The sequence below is a fragment of the Sceloporus occidentalis genome, unplaced genomic scaffold, assembly GCF_023333645.1.
Source record: "Sceloporus occidentalis isolate IW3139 unplaced genomic scaffold, rSceOcc1.0.p SCAF_1, whole genome shotgun sequence".
Classification (NCBI taxonomy): Eukaryota; Metazoa; Chordata; class Lepidosauria; order Squamata; family Phrynosomatidae; genus Sceloporus; species Sceloporus occidentalis.
The window spans coordinates 10,280,894-10,295,149 of record NW_028316981.1 but is presented as its reverse complement, the minus strand read 5'-3'; the positions used below and the strand labels follow the sequence as shown (position 1 = coordinate 10,295,149).

The following is a 14,256-nucleotide window of genomic DNA, read 5'->3' as shown; positions in this document are numbered from 1 at the left end:
GTTACGAAATTAATTTCGGCGCGAAATTCAAATCGGAAGCCGCGGCTAGCGGCTTTCCAGCGCCTTTTCGGGTTGCGAAATGTATCGGGTTACGAACGGCGCCGCGGAACGAATTAAATTCGTAACCCGAGGTAGCACTGTATATATTCTCATTATATACATATATGTACATATATATATATATATATATATACACACACACACTGACATATTTTACTCTGAGAGAGGTAGGTAGATATGTATGAACTGAGAGAGAGATGTCTGTTTTTAGAATCCAAAGACAGAACTCTGTCAGTTTGTAAAATCAGGAGCTCAAGAGAAGGCCTTGGAGCCCCTTTGAGGCTCAAAGAGGAAGGAGCTTCCCTGGATTTAACTCAAAGGCATTTGGGCCCAAGAATAAAATTTGCCTTTGGACACAAATGCATCTGAGGAAGGAGGCTCAGCTCTAGGAAAGCTCAGGCTGCCAACTCCTGTCTTCCAACTTCCATTCAAAGGATCTCTTTAGATATATATTCTTAGATATATCAATTCTGAGACAGAGAGATTCTGAGAATATATATATATACATATATATATATATATTAAGAGAGAGATTTGAGAGAGAGAGAGAGAGAGAGAGATTGTGAGATACATATGGATATTGTTGGGTTCAGTTGCCTTATGTTTTGAGGAGATGAGATTCAGGGTCTGTATCTTCTGCTCCTCTTCACGGTCTTCCTTGCTTGAAAGTAACTGGGGCACAGAAACCCTTCAAAAAGGGCTTCCTCCTCATCCCCAAAAGAAAAGGCAAGAGAACGACAACTGATACGGAAGGAAGGCCCTGTGGAAGGAGAGAAGCAGCAGATGGACGGAGACATGGCTGTTGGGGGCCTCCAAGCCCTTTCCGGCGGATGGGGCCCCCATCGTGGGGCTTCCACCGCAAGAGCTGTCCAGAAGGGGCTGCTGTCGCCCTCCTTTGGGGCCGAGAGAGTGTGGCTTTCTCCACAAAAGCCGCCCAGAAGGGGCTGCTGTTGCCTTCCTTTGAGGCTGAGAGAGTGCGACTTTCTCCCCAAGAGCCGTCCAGAAGGGCTGCCATTGCCCTCCTTTGAGGCTGAGAGAGTGCGACTTTCTCCGCAAGAGCCGTCCAGAAGGGCTGCCATTGCCCTCCTTTGAGGCTGAGAGAGTGTGACTTGTCCAAGGCCTCACAGTTGGTCGAGGGAGGATTGGAACCTTGGTCTCCAGAGCCTTCTTGGTCTGACACTCAGACCCTAAACCACACAGGACTAAACTGGCAGCATCTTCTAACAGTAAAATCAGTCACTCTCAGTTCCTTCAAACCAGACTTTCCCATTTGTAATTTAAAAATCATCTGGATAGACTTATTGAAGAGACTGGTCTTTCATGTTGTTTTAAACTCAGAGTGTAGCTGGCTATCTTCTCTAAGAAGTCACTCCACAATCGAGCAGCAGCCAATCTACATCTCTGGCTATTTCTGTTTAAGCAGGATTTTTGGTTCTGGAAATAAGTATGTTCTGAGAAGGTCTTAAAATCTATTATACATTCCACCTTTGCTGTTTTCAGTTACCGTATATGTAAAGGAGAGAACAGGCTGGCCCAGTGTTATCAGGGGCTAGCCTGAAGATAGAGTGCCCTCCCTTCATACTGTCATCTTTTGGCCAGTGAGGGAGAGAACAGGCTGGCCCAGAATCATCAGGGGCTAGCCTGAAGATATAGCGCCCTCCCTCCATAAATGTCATCTTTCAGCCGGTGAGGGAGAGAATAGGCTGGCCAGCGTCATCAGAGGCTAGCCTAAAGATAGAGCGCCCTCCCTCCATAACTGTCAGCTTTCGGCCTGTGAGGGAGAGGACAGGCTGGCCCAGCGTCATCAGAGGCTAGCCTGAAGATAGAGCGCCCTCCCTCCCTAACTGTCATCTTTCGGCCTCTGAGGGAGAGAGAAGGCTGGCCCAGTTCCATCAGGGGCTAGCCTGAAGAAAGAGGCTCCTCCCTCCCTAACTGTCATCTTTCGGCCTCTGAGGGAGAGAGAAGGCTGGCCCAGTTCCATCAGGGGCCAGCCTGAAGAAAGAGGCTCCTCCCTCCCTAACTGTCATCTTTCGGCCTCTGAGGGGGAAAAAAGGCTGGCCCAGTTCCATCAGGGGCCAGCCTGAAGAAAGAGGCTCCTCCCTCCCTAACTGTCATCTTTCGGCCTCTGAGGGGGAGAGAAGGCTGGCCCAGTTCCATCAGGGGCCAGCCTGAAGAAAGAGGCTCCTCCCTCCCTAACTGTCATCTTTCGGCCTCTGAGGGGGAGAGAAGGCTGGCCCAGTACCATCAGGGGCCAGCCTGAAGAAAGAGGCTCCTCCCTCCCTAACTGTCATCTTTTGGCCTCTGAGGGGGAGAGAAGGCTGGCCCAGTACCATCAGGGGCTAGCCTGAAGAAGAACAGCCCTCCCTCCGGTCCATCTGCCTTGGTCCAGGCCTCAGAGGGAGAGAAGAATGCTGGACCTGATTCCCTCCCCCCTCACCATTCCCTTCTCCTTTTGTGTCGTGTCTTTTAGATTGTAAGCCTGTGGGCAGGGAACTGTCTGTTATCCCCTCTATTGTAAACCGCTCGGATTCCCAGTGATTGGGCGGTATATAAATAAAACCTATTATTATTATTATTCGGCCGGTGAGGGAGAGAATAGGCTGGCCAGCGTCATCAGGGGCTAGCCTGAAGATAGAGCACCCTCCCTCCATAATTGTCATCTTTCGGCCAGTGAGGGAGAGAACAGGCTGGCCCAGCATCATCAGGGGCTAGCCTGGAGATAGAACACCCTCCCTCCATAACTGTCATCTTTTGGCCGGTGAGGGAGAGAACAGGCTGGCCCAGCGTCATCAGGGGCTAGCCTGAAGATAGAGCGCCCTCCCTCCATAACTGTCAGCTTTCGGCCAGTGAGGGAGAGAATAGGCTGGCCAGCATCATCAGGGGCTAGCCTGAAGATAGAGTACCCTCCCTCCATAACTGTCATCTTTCGGCCAGTGAGGGAGAGAACAGGCTGGCCCAGCATCATCAGGGGCTAGCCTGCAGATAGAACACCCTCCCTCCATAACTGTCAGCTTTCGGCCGGTGAGGGAGAGAACAGGCTGGCCCAGCGTCATCAGAGGCTAGCCTAAAGATAGAGCGCCCTCCCTCCATAACTGTCATCTTTCGGCCGGTGAGGGAGAGAACAGGCTGGCTCAGCGTCATCAGAGGCTAGCCTGAAGATAGAGCGCCCTCCCTCCATAACTGTCAGCTTTTGGCCTGTGAGGGAGAGGACAGGCTGGCCAGCATCATCAGGGGCTAGCCTGAAGATAGAGCGCCCTCCCTCCATAACTCATCTATTTGGCCGGTGAGGGAGAGAATAGGCTGGCCAGCGTCATCAGGGGCTAGCCTGAAGATAGAGCACCCTCCCTGCATAACTGTCATCTTTCGGCCGGTGAGGGAGAGAATAGGCTGGCCAGCGTCATCAGGGGCTAGCCTGAAGATAGAGCGCCCTCCCTCCATAACTATCAGCTTTCGGCCTGTGATGGAGAGGACAGGCTGGCCCAGCGTCATCAGAGGCTAGCCTGAAGATAGAGCGCCCTCCCTCCATAATTGTCAGCTTTCGGCCTGTGAGGGAGAGGACAGGCTGGCCCAGCGTCATCAGAGGCTAGCCTGAAGATAGAGCGCCCTCCCTCCATAATTGTCAGCTTTCGGCCAGTGAGGGAGAGAACAGGCTGGCCCAGCGTCATCAGGGGCTAGCCTGAAGATAGAGCGCCCTCCCTCCATAACTGTCAGCTTTCGGCCAGTGAGGGAGAGAATAGGCTGGCCAGCATCATCAGGGGCTAGCCTGAAGCTAGAGGCCCCTCCCTCCATAACTGTCATCTTTCGGCCAGTGAGGGAGAGAATAGGCTGGCCAGCATCATCAGGGGCTAGCCTGAAGATAGAGTACCCTCCCTCCATAACTGTCATCTTTCGGCCAGTGAGGGAGAGAACAGGCTGGCCCAGCATCATCAGGGGCTAGCCTGCAGATAGAACACCCTCCCTCCATAACTGTCAGCTTTCGGCCGATGAGGGAGAGAACAGGCTGGCCCAGCGTCATCAGAGGCTAGCCTAAAGATAGAGCGCCCTCCCTCCATAACTGTCAGCTTTCGGCCGGTGAGGGAGAGAACAGGCTGGCTCAGCGTCATCAGGGGCTAGCCTGAAGATAGAGCGCCCTCCCTCCATAACTGTCAGCTTTCGGCCTGTGAGGGAGAGGAGAGGCTGGCCCAGCGTCATCAGAGGCTAGCCTGAAGATAGAGCGCCCTCCCTCCATAATTGTCAGCTTTTGGCCAGTGAGGGAGAGAACAGGCTGGCCCAGCGTCATCAGGGGCTAGCCTGAAGATAGAGCGCCCTCCCTCCATAACTGTCAGCTTTCGGCCAGTGAGGGAGAGAATAGGCTGGCCAGCATCATCAGGGGCTAGCCTGAAGCTAGAGGCCCCTCCCTCCATAATTGTCATCTTTCGGCCAGTGAGGGAGAGAACAGGCTGGCCCAGCATCATCAGAGGCTAGCCTGAAGATAGAGCGCCCTCCCTCCATAACTGTCATCTATTCGGCCGGTGAGGGAGAGAATAGGCTGGCCAGCGTCATCAGGGGCTAGCCTGAAGATAGAGCACCCTCCCTCCATAATTGTCATCTTTCGGCCAGTGAGGGAGAGAATAGGCTGGCCAGCATCATCAGGGGCTAGCCTGGAGATAGAACACCCTCCCTCCATAACTGTCATCTTTTGGCCGGTGAGGGAGAGAACAGGCTGGCCCAGCGTCATCAGAGGCTAGCCTGAAGATAGAGCGCCCTCCCTCCATAACTGTCAGTTTTCGGCCAGTGAGGCAGAGAATAGGCTGGCCAGCATCATCAGGGGCTAGCCTGAAGCTAGAGGCCCCTCCTTCCATAACTGTCATCTTTCGGCCGGTGAGGGAGCGGACAGGCTGGCCAGCGTCATCAGGGGCTAGCCTGAAGATAGAGCATCCACTCTGCATAACTGTCATCTTTCGGCCGGTGAGGGAGAGAATAGGCTGGCCAGCGTCATCAGGGGCTAGCCTGAAGATAGAGCGCCCTCCCTCCATAACTGTCATCTTTCGGCCTGTGAGGGAGAGGACAGGCTGGCCCAGCGTCATCAGAGGCTAGCCTGAAGATAGAGCGCCCTCCCTCCATAATTGTCAGCTTTCGGCCTGTGAGGGAGAGGACAGGCTGGCCCAGCGTCATCAGAGGCTAGCCTGAAGATAGAGCGCCCTCCCTCCATAATTGTCATCTTTCGGCCTGTGAGGGAGAGAACAGGCTGGCCCAGCATCATCAGGGGCTAGCCTGGAGATAGAACACCCTCCCTCCATAACTGTCATCTTTTGGCCGGTGAGGGAGAGAACAGGCTGGCTCAGCATCATCAGGGGCTAGCCTGAAGACAGAGCGCCGTCCCTCCATCACTGTCATCTTTCGGCTGGTGAGGGAGAGAACAGGCTGGCCCAGCGTCATCAGAAGCTAGCCTGAAGATAGAGCGCCCTCCCTCCATAACTGTCAGCTTTAGGCCTGTGAGGGAGAAGACAGGCTGGCCCAGTGTCATCAGAGGCTAGCCTAAAGATAGAGCGCCATCCCTTCATAACTGTCAGCTTTCGGCCTGTGAGGGAGAGAACAGGCTGGCCCAGCGTCATCAGGGGCTAGCCTGAAGATAGAGCGCCCTCCCTCCATAACTGTCAGCTTTCGGCCAGTGAGGGAGAGAATAGGCTGGCCAGCGTCATCAGGGGCTAGCCTGAAGATAGAGCGCCCACCCTCCATAACTGTCATCTTTCGACCGGTGAGGGAGAGAACAGGCTGGCACAGTGTCATCAGGGGCTAGCCTGAAGATAGAGCACCCTCCCTTCATAACTGTCAGCTTTCGGCCGGTGAGGGAGAGAACAGGCTGGCCCAGCGTCATCAGAGGCTAGCCTGAAGATAGAGCGCCCTCCCTCCATAACTGTCATCTATTCGGCCGGTGAGGGAGAGAATAGGCTGGCCAGAGACATCAGGGGCTAGCCTGAAGATAGAGCACCCTCCCTCCATAATTGTCATCTTTCGGCCAGTGAGGGAGAGAACAGGCTGGCCCAGCATCATCAGGGGCTAGCCTGGAGATAGAACACCCTCCCTCCATAACTGTCATCTTTTGGCCGGTGAGGGAGAGAACAGGCTGGCCCAGCGTCATCAGGGGCTAGCCTGAAGATAGAGCACCCTCCCTGCATAACTGTCATCTTTCGGCCGGTGAGGGAGAGAATAGGCTGGCCAGCGTCATCAGGGGCTAGCCTGAAGATAGAGCGCCCTCCCTCCATAACTATCAGCTTTTGGCCGGTGAGGGAGAGAACAGGCTGGCCAGCGTCATCAGGGGCTAGCCTGAAGATAGAGCGCCCTCCCTCCATAACTATCAGCTTTCGGCCTGTGAGGGAGAGGACAGGCTGGCCCAGCGTCATCAGAGGCTAGCCTGAAGATAGAGCGCCCTCCCTCCATAATTGTCAGCTTTCGGCCTGTGAGGGAGAGGACAGGCTGGCCCAGCATCATCAGAGGCTAGCCTGAAGATAGAGCGCCCTCCCTCCATAACTGTCAGCTTTCGGCCAGTGAGGGAGAGAACAGGCTGGCCCAGCGTCATCAGGGGCTAGCCTGCAGATAGAACACCCTCCCTCCATAACTGTCAGCTTTCGGCCGATGAGGGAGAGAACAGGCTGGCCCAGCGTCATCAGAGGCTAGCCTAAAGATAGAGCGCCCTCCCTCCATAACTGTCAGCTTTCGGCCGGTGAGGGAGAGGAGAGGCTGGCCCAGCGTCATCAGAGGCTAGCCTGAAGATAGAGCGCCCTCCCTCCATAACTGTCAGCTTTTGGCCAGTGAGGGAGAGAACAGGCTGGCCCAGCGTCATCAGGGGCTAGCCTGAAGATAGAGCGCCCTCCCTCCATAACTGTCAGCTTTCGGCCAGTGAGGGAGAGAATAGGCTGGCCAGCATCATCAGGGGCTAGCCTGAAGCTAGAGGCCCCTCCCTCCATAACTGTCAGGTTTCGGCCGGTGAGGGAGAGAACAGGCTGGCCCAGCGTCATCAGAGGCCAGCCTGAAGATAGAGCGCCCTCCCTCCATAACTGTCATCTATTCGGCTGGTGAGGGAGAGAATAGGCTGGCCAGCGTCATCAGGAGCTAGCCTGAAGATAGAGCACCCTCCCTCCATAATTGTCATCTTTCGGCCAGTGAGGGAGAGAACAGGCTGGCCCAGCATCATCAGAGGCTAGCCTGAAGATAGAGCGCCCTCCCTCCATAACTGTCATCTATTCGGCCGGTGAGGGAGAGAATAGGCTGGCCAGCGTCATCAGGGGCTAGCCTGAAGATAGAGCACCCTCCCTCCATAATTGTCATCTTTCGGCCAGTGAGGGAGAGAACAGGCTGGCCCAGCATCATCAGGGGCTAGCCTGGAGATAGAACACACTCCCTCCATAACTGTCATCTTTTGGCCGGTGAGGGAGAGAACAGGCTGGCCCAGCGTCATCAGGGGCTAGCCTGAAGATAGAGCGCCCTCCCTCCATAACTGTCAGCTTTCGGCCAGTGAGGCAGAGAATAGGCTGGCCAGCATCATCAGGGGCTAGCCTGAAGCTAGAGGCCCCTCCTTCCATAACTGTCATCTTTCGGCCGGTGAGGGAGAGAACAGGCTGGCCCAGCATCATCAGGGGCTAGCCTGGAGATAGAACACCCTCCCTCCATAACTGTCATCTTTCGGCCAGTGAGGGAGAGAACAGGCTGGCCCAGCATCATCAGGGGCTAGCCTGCAGATAGAACACCCTCCCTCCATAACTGTCAGCTTTTGGCCGGTGAGGGAGAGAACAGGCTGGCCCAGCATCATCAGAGGCTAGCCTGAAGATAGAGCGCCCTCCCTCCATAACTGTCATCTATTCGGCCGGTGAGGGAGAGAATAGGCTGGCCAGCGTCATCAGGGGCTAGCCTGAAGATAGAGCACCCTCCCTCCATAATTGTCATCTTTCGGCCAGTGAGGGAGAGAACAGGCTGGCCCAGCATCATCAGGGGCTAGCCTGGAGATAGAACACACTCCCTCCATAACTGTCATCTTTTGGCCGGTGAGGGAGAGAACAGGCTGGCCCAGCGTCATCAGGGGCTAGCCTGAAGATAGAGCGCCCTCCCTCCATAACTGTCAGCTTTCGGCCAGTGAGGCAGAGAATAGGCTGGCCAGCATCATCAGGGGCTAGCCTGAAGCTAGAGGCCCCTCCTTCCATAACTGTCATCTTTCGGCCGGTGAGGGAGAGAACAGGCTGGCCCAGCATCATCAGGGGCTAGCCTGGAGATAGAACACCCTCCCTCCATAACTGTCATCTTTCGGCCAGTGAGGGAGAGAACAGGCTGGCCCAGCATCATCAGGGGCTAGCCTGCAGATAGAACACCCTCCCTCCATAACTGTCAGCTTTTGGCCGGTGAGGGAGAGAACAGGCTGGCCCAGCGTCATCAGAGGCTAGCCTGAAGATAGAGCGCCCTCCCTCCATAACTGTCAGCTTTTGGCCTGTGAGGGAGAGAACAGGCTGGCACAGTGTCATCAGGGGCTAGCCTGAAGATAGGGTACCCTCCCTCCATAACTGTCATCTTTCGGCCAGTGAGGGAGAGAACAGGCTGGCCCAGCGTCATCAGGGGCTAGCCTGAAGACAGAGCGCCGTCCCTCCATAACTGTCATCTTTCGGCCGGTGAGGGAGAGAACAGGCTGGCCCAGCGTCATCATAGGCTAGCCTAAAGATAGAGCGCCCTCCCTCCATAACTGTCATCTTTCGACCGGTGAGGGAGAGAACAGGCTGGCTCAGCGTCATCAGAGGCTAGCCTGAAGATTGAGCACCCTCCCTCCATAACTGTCAGCTTTTGGCCTGTGAGGGAGAGGACAGGCTGGCCAGCGTCATCAGGGGCTAGCCTGAAGATAGAGCGCCCTCCCTCCATAAATGTCATCTATTTGGCCGGTGAGGGAGAGAATAGGCTGGCCAGCGTCATCAGGGGCTAGCCTGAAGATAGAGCGCCCTCCCTCCATAACTGTCATCTTTCGGCCGGTGAGGGAGAGAATAGGCTGGCCAGCGTCATCAGGGGCTAGCCTGAAGATAGAGCGCCCTCCCTCCATAACTGTCATCTTTCGGCCTGTGAGGGAGAGGACAGGCTGGCCCAGCGTCATCAGAGGCTAGCCTGAAGATAGAGCGCCCTCCCTCCATAATTGTCAGCTTTCGGCCTGTGAGGGAGAGGACAGGCTGGCCCAGCGTCATCAGAGGCTAGCCTGAAGATAGAGCGCCCTCCCTCCATAATTGTCGTCTTTCGGCCAGTGAGGGAGAGAACAGGCTGGCCCAGCATCATCAGGGGCTAGCCTGGAGATAGAACACCCTCCCTCCATAACTGTCATCTTTTGGCCGGTGAGGGAGAGAACAGGCTGGCTCAGCATCATCATGGGCTAGCCTGAAGACAGAGCGCCGTCCCTCCATAACTGTCATCTTTCGGCCGGTGAGGGAGAGAACAGCTGGCCCAGCGTCATCAGAGGCTAGCCTGAAGATAGAGCGCCATCCCTTCATAACTGTCAGCTTTCAGCCTGTGAGGGAGAGAACAGGCTGGCCAGCATCATCAGGGGCTAGCCTGAAGATAGAGCGCCCTCCCTCCATAACTGTCAGCTTTCGGCCGGTGAGGGAGAGGACAGGCTGGCCCAGTGTCATCAGAGGCTAGCCTGAAGATAGAGCGCCCTCCCTCCATAACTATCAGCTTTCGGCCAGTGAGGGAGAGAATAGGCTGGCCAGCATCATCAGGGGCTAGCCTGAAGCTAGAGGCCCCTCCCTCCATAACTGTCATCTTTCGGCCAGTGAGGGAGAGAACAGGCTGGCACAGTGTCATCAGGGACTAGCCTGAAGATAGAGCACCCTCCCTCCATAACTGTCATCTTTCGGCCAGTGAGGGAGAGAACAGGCTGGCCCAGCATCATCAGGGGCTAGCCTGGAGATAGAACACCCTCCCTCCATAACTGTCAGCTTTCGGCCGGTGAGGGAGAGAACAGGCTGGTTCAGCGTCATCAGAGGCTAGCCTGAAGATAGAGCGCCCTCCCTCCATAACTGTCATCTTTCGGCTGGTGAGGGAGAGAACAGGCTGGCCCAGAGTAATGAAGGGCTAGCCTGAAGATAAAGCGCCCTCCCTCTATATCTCTCATCTTTCGGCCAGTGAGGGAGAGAACAGGCTGGTTCAGCGTCATCAGGGGCTAGCCTGAAGATAGAGGCTCCTCCCTCCATAACTGTCATCTTTCAGCTGGTGAGGGAGAGAACAGGCTGGCCCAGCGTCATCAGGGGCTAGCCTGAAGATAAGCGCCCTCCCTCCATAACTGTCATCTTTCAGCTGGTGAAGGAGAGAACAGGCTGGCTCAGCGTCATCAGGGCTAGCCTGAAGGAAGGACACTCCGTCCTCCATAAGTGCCATCCGCCGGCCTGAGAGGGAGTTCATCAGGCAGGTCCAGCTCCATCAGTGCCAGCCTGGAAGAAGGAAGAGCCCTCCCTCCAATCCATCTGCCTTGGTCCAGGCCTCAGAGGAAGAGAAGAACCGAGTTGACTTCTCCTTTGTCTCCTGGAGCAAGAGGAAAGGGCAAAGGGCCTGGGCTGAGGAAGGGGTCAGAGCCCCCATTGAGCTTGGATTGCAATAATACCTGGGTCATAACCTCAGTCTCCACTCCTTTCTCATGGGAAATACACCTGGGACTCCAAAGGTCATCCTGGGACCTCTTAAGAGCATGTTGGCCCCAGATGTTAAAATATGGAGCCCCCAAATAGGTTGCAGGTATACTGACATGGGATGCCACCTTGTCCTTTACAACAAAATGTCCTGTAAGCAATGTAGAAAGATTAAAAAGCAACACCATTGCTGCTGACAGAGATGTGCTAAAAGAGGGCAAGAAAAAGGAAAGGCAGTAGGGAGAGAGCAAGTGGAAGGATGCTGCATTGAGAATCTGAGTAATTTGGGTTTAGTTGTAAAGCATCTCATCTCAAGAAAATCTTCAGAACAGTTCATTCACATGATCTCTTTTTTTCCATGCTACTTTTGGGAAGAGTCATGCAGAGGACCTTTGGGGAGAAGATGCTCAGTTCTGAGGTCCAGCGCCAGCACTTCAGGCAGTTTGTCTTCCAGGAGGAGGCTTTGGGGCCCCGGGAAGTTTGCAGCCAGCTCCACAATCTCTGCTGTCAGTGGCTGAAGCCAGAGAGACACACCAAGGCTGAGATGATGGACCTGGTGATCCTGGAGCAGTTCCTCTCCGTCCTTCCCCCAGAGATGGGTTGCTGGGTTCGAGAGTGTGGAGCAGAGACCACCTCCCAAGCAGTGGCCTTGGCAGAGGCCTTCCTCCTGAGCCAGGCAGAGGAGGAGAAGCCGAAAGAGGAGCAGGTGAGCTCATTTGGAGGGGTTATTATTATTATTATTATTATTATTATTATTATTGCTATTATTGAAGGATTTTCAATATTATTATAACTGGAAGACACGGTTTGTAGCCAGATTACTAACTGGGTTTGGTTACAGGAAACCTGTGACTCCCATTATAAAGAGGTTTGCTGGTTCTTGATTCAGCTCCATGCTCAGTTCATTGTGCTGGTTATGTACTTTAAAGCTCTGTCTGGAGGAGGAAGAGGAGCAGGTGAGGGCGTTTCATCTGGTCGTTTTGCTGGGCCATCGCTTTTTCTTTGGAAGGAAGTTTGAAAATTCTTGAACCAACTGAAGTTTAATATAAACAAGAAAATAGAGTAAGCAAAGCGATCTTGTAGCAACTGTGGACTAGGGCCTGTTACAGACTGCCAAAATAAAGCTGCTTCGGGTCTCTTTGGAGGTATGCTATTTAAATGATGCATGCATCCTAAGAATCTGGAAGCTGCACCAAAAGCTGCACTCCAGTGCTTAGGAATGGAGTGTGGCTTTGGTGCAACCTCCGGACTCTTAGGACCCATGCATCATTTAAATAGCATGCCTCCAAAGAGACCTGAAGCAGCTTTATTTTGGCAGTCTGTAACAGGCCTTGGTTTGAAAGAAGTTGCAAGATAAATAGACTAGAAGATCCCTTTGCAAACTGATATTTCAGACTTACACAGCTATTTCTCTGAGCAAAAAGGGGCTGCTGGTTACTGGGAACCCATGACTCCCCCTTTAAGCAGCTTTGGTGGTTATTGATTCAGTTCCAGGCACTTTTCGTCCAGCTAGTTATGTCCTGTATCACTCCGTATGGCTACCTTTCAGTCTTTTTGAAGGAGCGTATTCTCCCACATGAGTGTATCCTTATGGTCCTGTCTTGTGGGAACATGGGATGGAGCCTTCTCAGTGGCTTCCCTTGGGGTCTAGAACTCCCTTCCTGGGGAGGTTATACTGAAACTAGTTTTAGTGAAGTGTGTTTCTATTGTTTTAATCTTTCCTATTAGTCTTTTATGTTTTAATCGTCCACGGAAAAGCAGTATACAAATAAATATTATTATTATTATTATTATTATTATTATTATTATCATTATTATTAATAGTTTCACTTCTGCAGATAGCTTGTTTTTAAACTATAATTTGTGTATGCATTTATTATTTTTGTGTCTTGTTGTTGTTGTTGTCGACGTTCTACTTGTTCTATTTGCTGTAAATCACCGCGAGTCTGGGTCCTGAGGGGGGGGGGTGGGGGAGACAAGGGATACCAATGAAAAACATAATCATAATGATGATGTAAATCTAGCGACCATTTCCCAGGGTTTTTTTTTCTTCTTCTTCCTTCTTTTCCTAATTCTGCCAATATGGTTTTGCACCAGACTGTAAAAATGTCTCAGGTGCTGTTTAGGTTTACAAAGTGTAAGCTAATGGCCCTCAACAATCCGGATACTCATTTTAGCAACCTCCTTGGAAGGATGCAAGCCTGAGTCGGGCTTGAGCCCTTTTGCTAGTATTGAATTCGCAACTTTATGATTTCTGAGTGAGTGGTTGCAGTACAGCATTTAACCACTACGCCACCATGACAGGAAGATGATGAAACACTAGCAGAATCCTAGACTGTGTTTGTGTATATGAGGAAGAATGCACTATGTGGAGTTGAGCTGAGAGGATGTCATAACCTTACTGTACTACAAGTCCCGAAATGCAGCAGCAGACAAGCAGGGAGGCACAGCATTTAAAGCTCCCTAGCCCCATTTTGAGAGTGTTAAGCAAAAATCTCCTAAGATTAAATGCCTCTTTGGATGAACTTCAGCAGTCATGAGTGAAACTCTATTCAGGAGCAAGAGTTTGTGTCTCCAGCTCCTTCCAGACTCGGCAGTGGCCTTTGTTTTTCTGGCTGGCAATCTTCTGTGTTTTTCCTTAGCGCTAACAAATTCTTCCCTCCTCTCCCTCACTCCCCATTTCTGCTTTTGCTGCAGGACTTGTTTGTGAAAGAGATGGCTCATAAGGAGAAGTGTCCTTTTGAATCCAGTCAAAGGCAGCAGCCCAAGTGGACCACACAGGAAGAATGCTCCAGTACACCATGTGGAGTTGAGCTGAGTGGAGAAGGAATGTCCTCCTCAGTGAGTAAGGGCTAAGAGGGTAGTTTCCTCTCTGACTCCCTTTTCTCAAATATGTCTGAAATATCTGGACTCTATCAATTGCAACCACTTTATGTAGTCTAACTAGCACTTTGAAATTACAGGCATAACTAGGGTTGCCATAAGTCAGGACCTCCAAACCGGGACAAATGTAGGAGAAATGTAGGACAACATTTTCAAATGTAGGATACATTTTGTAAAATGGAGGACACAGAAAATTTGGGGAGGCTTTTCAAAAAAATTTCATATAAATGCATGTTTCTTAGGCATGAACAAATTGGAGGACATTTGGGCATTATTCCTAGACAGATGGAATAAATGTACTTCCCTTTCTGGACCCATTCCAACACACACATGAAGCACATTTGGGCATTTGACATGGCTTTATTTAACATGGCCTCTTGCATATTTCAGAGACTTGGTGGGACTGTCCCCAGGGATCCATGCATCTATGGGTGTCATGGAGGACGCTCCCCAGGGATGCATGCATCTAGGGGTGTCATGGAGGACGCTCCCCAGGGATGCATGCATCTAGGGGTGTCATGGAGGACTCTCCCCAGGGATGCATGCTTCTATGGGTGTCATGGAGGACTCTCCCCAGGGATGCATGCATCTATGGGTGTCTTGGAGGACTCTCCCCAGGGATGCATGCATCTATGGGTGTTATTGGGGGGGGGGGATTCTTTGAAAATGGGCACCCACCTCCTCC

The 14,256-nt window shown here is 52.7% G+C and overlaps 1 protein-coding gene across 1 annotated transcript in view; it reads left to right on the top strand.

Moving 5' to 3' along the window:
• Positions 1-14,256, top strand: part of LOC149320684 (uncharacterized) — a 29,266-nt gene that overhangs the window by 6,683 nt on the left and 8,327 nt on the right. The window contains exons 2-3 of the mRNA XM_089503112.1: positions 11,064-11,394; positions 13,386-13,529. Coding sequence (XP_089359238.1) covers positions 11,068-11,394; positions 13,386-13,529 — 471 coding nt within the window. The 5' untranslated portion in view covers positions 11,064-11,067. The remainder of the gene's footprint in view (positions 1-11,063; positions 11,395-13,385; positions 13,530-14,256) is intronic.